At 54.7% G+C, this 6,000-nt stretch overlaps 1 protein-coding gene across 1 annotated transcript in view; it reads right to left on the bottom strand.

Annotated features, from left to right (window-relative positions):
* Positions 1-261: 261 nt before the first annotated feature.
* The window catches only part of SMAD3 (SMAD family member 3), a 109,780-nt gene continuing 104,041 nt past the window's right edge, over positions 262-6,000 (bottom strand). Inside the window, exons 7-9 of the mRNA XM_081134287.1 lie at positions 5,822-5,959; positions 3,188-3,332; positions 262-654 (exon numbers count right to left, since the gene is read on the bottom strand). Coding sequence (XP_080990413.1) covers positions 531-654; positions 3,188-3,332; positions 5,822-5,959 — 407 coding nt within the window. The 3' untranslated portion in view covers positions 262-530. The remainder of the gene's footprint in view (positions 655-3,187; positions 3,333-5,821; positions 5,960-6,000) is intronic.

Raw genomic sequence — 6,000 nt, 5'->3', positions numbered from 1 at the left:
CAGCTCTGGTGCAGGTCTGCGGAGGGACTGCTGGGAGTTCATGGTGCTCAGTTCAAGAGGCATTTGTCGAGAGCTCCAGAGGGCTGGGCATGAGGTCTGCTCACACCCCTGCAGGCTTTTCCCTACCTAGAACACCCAAGGTGAACTCCACACTCCAGTCCTGAACAGAGGGCCATTTTCCTGCTGGACAGTGACATCCCAGATTGCTGTCATTAAAAAAGATAGGGATTGGGGGGAGGGGGCAGGTGGTGACATACTACCTGTTTGCTCAAGCCACCAAAGCAGAAGCCATTTCTTGCCCTTCACACTGGGGCCACAGGGCAAATGTGTTCAGCAGATACAGCTGTTCATAAAATCCATCTCTGGGTTTGCTTTTGTGTATTGGAGAACAGGTTGGTGCCACTTTGGTTGAGGGAGAAAAATGTCTTCTTCTTTGATAAGAGTGAGTTGAGTTCCAATTTTCTCTGCCTCCTCATGGCCGTTTTACCCAAGCCCGCCCTCCCTGGCCCTCCCCCTTCACACCAATGTCTCTAAGACACACTGGAACAACGGATGCTTGGGGAGCCCATCTGGGTGAGGACCTTGTCAAGCCACTGCAAAGGCCCATTCAGGTGCAGCTCGATCCAGCAGGGGGTGCTGGTCACTGTCTGTCTCCTACAAGACACAGGGAAAGGGAAAGGGGTGGGAGATATTTAAAATGTCCAGAGGGGCACACATATAAGTCAGTACACCTTTTCTGGCTTTGGTGACAGTCTTCTTCCCAGAGCCAGAGATAAGTCCCACCTTGCTAGACCCCAAGTGCCCTAGAGGAGATGCCAATAACTTGCTGAATCTGCCACGGCAAACTCTTGCAACCAAGAAGAGCTCTGAGTGAATCAGGTTCTCCTGACAGGGAAGGAGATGGCCCTTAAAGAGTTAAACACGGAAGGCAAATTCCAGGGCACCCTAGAGGTCCACCTGCGGCTGTGACGGCCCCTGACAGCCTCCAGCCCAAAGGTCTTCCCGGGTCCCATCTGTCCTGAATGGGCACCTCAGTTCCCCGACGTCCAGACCTGGCCCAACCCCAGTAGGCCGCGATGACGTGTGTCTGTCTGATTGAGGGGTGTTTTTTACAAAGCGCCGACAGAGCCCGCATGCCGTCGTTTCCCAATGTGCTGATATAATTCCCATCTATGGCCTTATTTTGGAAAATCTTACGAGCAGAGCGAGCCATGAAACAATTACTGGAAAAAACCAAGGCACACCACACGTTTCTTTTCCCCAAAGCACTTTGTCTAAATTCAGGCTGGTTGATGACGCAGCTCGCAGGCGAGCTCCCAAAGGCCTCCGCTGAGCAAAGGCTATCTGCTGAGGCCGGAGGCGCTGGTGCCAGCTGGAGGTGAGAGGCCTGGGCCCTGGCCCTGCTCTCGGCCACCTCACAGAGAGAAGGGATGAAACCTTACTCTCCTTGGCCCAAGAGGCAGAAGGAGGGCAAGGCTGTTCTGGGAAGGGGCCGCACCCACCAGTTAGGCTGCCCTGCGGTGCTGCCAGGTGGCAGTGACGTGGTGGGCCACACAGGACTGGGTGTGCTGGCACTGTGTCCTGCATGGTGACACAGTGCCCCCAGGGAAAGGCTTCCACCATCAAGGGGCCACTTCCCAGCACTCGAAGCTGGAGGGCTGTGGTGCGATGCCAGGTTGAGGGCCACTGGCCTCCCGGCACCACCCTCCTTGCTTCCCCCAATGGAGGGCTAGAAATGAGCTTGCAGACTCATCCTGGGGCACCCGCCTGACCTGGGTGCCTGAATGTAGCCCTCAGGACTGCAGTCTAAGAAGAGCAAATGGACCTCCCTCTGGTTCTTTTCCATTGGGTCCGCCTTTAAATATCTCCCTTCTCCACTAAAAAAAATATACTAATTTTCTAACCTTTCAACTCTTGTTCCCCAAGTGATTTCACCAGGGCTTGAAGGTAGGCTAAAACGTCCCTCGGGCTAGGTCTTTGGGCCTGGGCTAATCTCCTCAGGTCTTTATAACTGTGTGGTAAGTTCTCCTGAGGTCTGACCCCTTTAATTGCTCAATTGGCCACTCATCCTGGATTTCAGCAAGACCCCCAAAGACCAAGGTGTTCTGTTCCCTGGCACTGTGGAGCGGACACAGGGAACAGCAGCTAAAATATGGTAAATGGAAGAGGAGGATTTTTACGGACCGAAATCCTCTAATGAGAATCTGACTTTCCATAAGTCATGCTCATCTGGATTTCATTATAAACGGTGGCCCAGAGCCAATATTGAAATGGGTTTGGCTTGGGTGCAGAATGACTGCAAAACAAAATGGATTCCAAACATCTGGAAAAATGAAGAAAAAGGGAGAGTAACTTGCAAGACGCTGGCTCCCGCTGATGTGTGGGTACCTCCGCGTCTGCCTCGGGAGCCGGGGCTGGGCGGGGGGTGTGGAGCACACAGCCCTGCCTCTCAGGAAACTCCTGGCCACGTGTGAAAGAGAAGGGACTGGATTCTCCAAGCCCAAACCAGAGTAGTCTGAGCAACTCAGCAGAGCAGACCAGGTCAGCTCTGACCTGACCAGTGTTAGGTTTAAACCAACATCTGAAATTCTGAAAGACACTGTTTCTTTCCTGAGTAAGTAAACTTTGTTCGTTATGACTACCCAAATCTCCCCCTCCTTTCCTTGCTTCTCGGTCATTTAATATTCTAAATGCTCATAGTCACCCGAGTCGGAGATGGAACCACAGAGGAGGGAAGGAACAAGGAGATGAAAACTTGACTCCCCGCAGAGGGTCATCCTTGACCCATCTGCCCGAAATGAACCATGAGGAAGAAGCCAAGAGGGCATGATCTCAGTTCAGCCTTTCTACTAACGATATGGCTTCAGGCAAGTCACTTTCCGTCCCTGGGCCTTAGTTCCCTCTCCATATAACGGGGATGATGCAATGTCCCCGCCCAGGGCTGTGGTGAGGGTGACATGGAGCACGTGTGCCTGAAGCGCTGGGCCAACACTGCTCAGCTCTACCTTATCTGGTGTGACTCACCCTCCAGCCTGCCAGGCTGTGGCCTCTTTCTGATCCCTGGTCTCTGTTCTTTGGGCGAGGACTGGCCTAGCTCGTCTCTGTGAGCTCCTGCTCTGCTGTTGTGAGCCCCCTGCAGTCCCTGGGCCCTGGGCCATCTGCCAACCCCCTCTCCGCCAGAGCTGACCTGTATTCGGCTCCCCAGCCTTTGACAAAGCTCATGCGGATGGTGCACATGCGTGTCAGCTGGTAGACGGCCTCAAAGCCCTGGTTGACAGACTGAGCCAGGAGGGCGGCAAACTCCTGGTTGTTGAAGATCTTCAGGTTGCATCCTGCCAACAGAACAGAAACAGCGCCCGTGAGGACGAAGGGTGGATGTGTCTGGTGCCACCCTTCTGGCTAAAGTTGTCCCTGGGTCACCCAGAACATCCTAACTCACACACACTCCACGCTCAGCCCCATGTTAGGGATGGCTCACTCAGTCTCTGCCCTTGAAGCCATCACCACCTCAATGAGGGGTGCCGCTGACATATGTGAGGGGCAGAATTAAACATCAGCTTACAAGCTCTAGCTCCCAGAGCTGTGGGAATGCTGGGGAAGAAAGTACAGTGGGCCACCAAGAACAAGGGAGATGGTTTGGAGAGGTGGGCCCTGCCCTGGGCTAAGAGACCAAGGCAAGACTCCAGGGAACAGAGAGACAAAGGATGCCCGGGGCTGTACGGGGTTTGGCCAACCACCTGGGGAAAAATGACCACCTTGTCATTTGACAGAGGGAGTGCGGCAGAGATGGGCCAGCTGAAAGCCTACAGCCTGCCGTCCCATCAGGAAGCTCACCACAGGGTCTGGGGCACCTCTGGCCCAGCTCCTCTGATGAATTCGCCTCACATTGGGGCCAGGAGGGAGTCAGTGATCTGGGCCACATTTTGGCCTCTGGGCACCAGGCTGGGTAGAGGTGATTTTCACAGTAAAGTGAAGGTACGTGTCTAACTCTCCAGGCAGTAAAACTAGAGACAGGCACAAATAAAGTTTATAACAAATCTCTTGTTTGAAGTCCTGCCTCCTGAGTGCCAGGAATGTGTTCACCAGAAAAATAAAGACAAAAGCACATGTTGGAAATGCCCAAAAGGTGAGCTGAGGTGACATTTATTAATGGGCCAATATGGGCTCCTAATCTTGCTGTGTGATTCTGGGCTGGTCACTCTCTCTTTGAGAGCCTGTGTCTCCTTTATAAAGTGGGGCTGGCCTCAGAGGACCCTGAGCGAGCACTGACATTCTATGAGCTAACAAACAGCACCGCAGCCAACTTAGCCCTCACCGAAAAGATGGGGGGAGGGCTGGGGAAGGGAGTGGGCAGGGTGCCAAGAATGCAAACCAGCTTCCTCTTCTAGCTCTCTCGGAGGGGAAGTGTGGGCAGGTAGGCCCCGAAGGAGGCTCCAGCCAGAGCTGAGCAAGAACGGGAACACCAGACTTGGGAGTCACAGTCAGTCCCAGGTTCATCCTGGCTCAGCTGCTTTACTAGCTGGGTATCCTTGGGCAGGTGGCTTAACCTTTCTGAATTTGTCTCCTCAATATGCCTCGTCACCTGAAGAGCCAGAATAACTGGAGGGGACTGAGAGCAGAGATATAAATGTAGTCTGTAGACGCACCCACACAATGCTCGGGAAACGTAAAGCACTGTTAGCATCTCAGAGTATCTGCGTTCTTGAGTTGACCCTGCCCATAGTCCTCCACTATCATCCGCTACTCAGCTGGCAGGAAAGACAAGCCACACCTGCATCACGGCCTGACTGGGCCACACACACTATCAGCCGGTCAGTCCACGCTCTCGGGCTGCACGCCCCGTGGCTGCCCGCCACGTGAGAAGTGGGCTTTGGCTGGGGTTGTTGGCCTCGATGTTCTAAGTAAGGAGGCCTCAGATGGGATCAGCCTGCTGCCTGGTCTTGCTCCCCAGGCCTGGCCCTGTCCAAGCCACCCTGTGGGATCCAGCCTGACACCCCTTCTTGGAGTACAGGTGGGATTCATTGTCCCTGCTCAGAAAACCCTCAACTGTTCTCCAAAATAAAAGCAAAGCTTTTATGTCCTTCCCTGGCCTGGTCCCATCCTGCTTTCTAAACATTTCCCGTGACTGTCTTCTACACAGCCTCACCGCCAGCCAGAAAGCTGCCCATGTGTGCCCTGCCCTCCAGCCCCCTGGGGCCTTTGCCCATGTTGTCCCATCAGCCTGGAACACTCTCGAAGTCTTCACCCCACCATCGCCCTGTGCCTACGCCTCTCCACTATGAAGGCTTCCCTGATCCATCCTGACAGTTACATGCGTCTGTCCACCTGGATCCAAGAGCACCTCATCTGTGCCGCTCCCCCGATGCTTGGCACCCTCCCTTGTATTAAGCCCATTTGTGTCTTTGTCTTGTACACTCAGCTGGTGTGTAAGGTCTGTGGAGACAGCAGCAGGGCTTCCTGCACCCCTCCTTCCCCTGTAGCACTGCATGCTGTGCGAGTTTATGGAAGGAAGGAAGGAAGGAAGGAAGGAAGGGAGGGAGGGAGGGAGGGAGGGAGGGAGGAAACTGCCTGAGCATCCATACACACAGGGCACTGAGTGGGTACCCATGGATCAAGGGAGATCCGTTAGATGCTGTGTCTGCTCCCTGGAGGGTCAGGGAGAGTGCTGTGGGGCAGTAAGGCACAGAGAAAACCCAGGCAGAGCACCCCCAGGTTGGCAATGCAAACCCCGGTGAGGAGAAAAGGTCAGGAAAACAGTGACCTCTCCAGCAACCCAGGCACGAGAACCTCAGGGAAAGGGTGGGTGTGGAGGCGCGATTACCTGGTGGGATCTTGCAGACAGTGGCCGGGTGCCAGCCGTAGCGCTGGTTGCAGTTGGGGGACTGCACAAAGATAGCGCTGTCGCTGAGGCACTCTGCGAAGACCTCCCCGCCGATGTAGTACAGCCGCACGCCTCGCCCTAGAGGGATTCGGGGGAGACCGGGTCAGGGTGCCTGGCCC

Source organism: Miniopterus schreibersii (assembly GCF_964146895.1).
Source record: "Miniopterus schreibersii genome assembly, chromosome: 1".
Lineage (NCBI taxonomy): Eukaryota > Metazoa > Chordata > Mammalia > Chiroptera > Miniopteridae > Miniopterus > Miniopterus schreibersii.
Note: the sequence above shows the minus strand (reverse complement) of the source record. Positions and strands in the feature narration are given on the sequence as shown.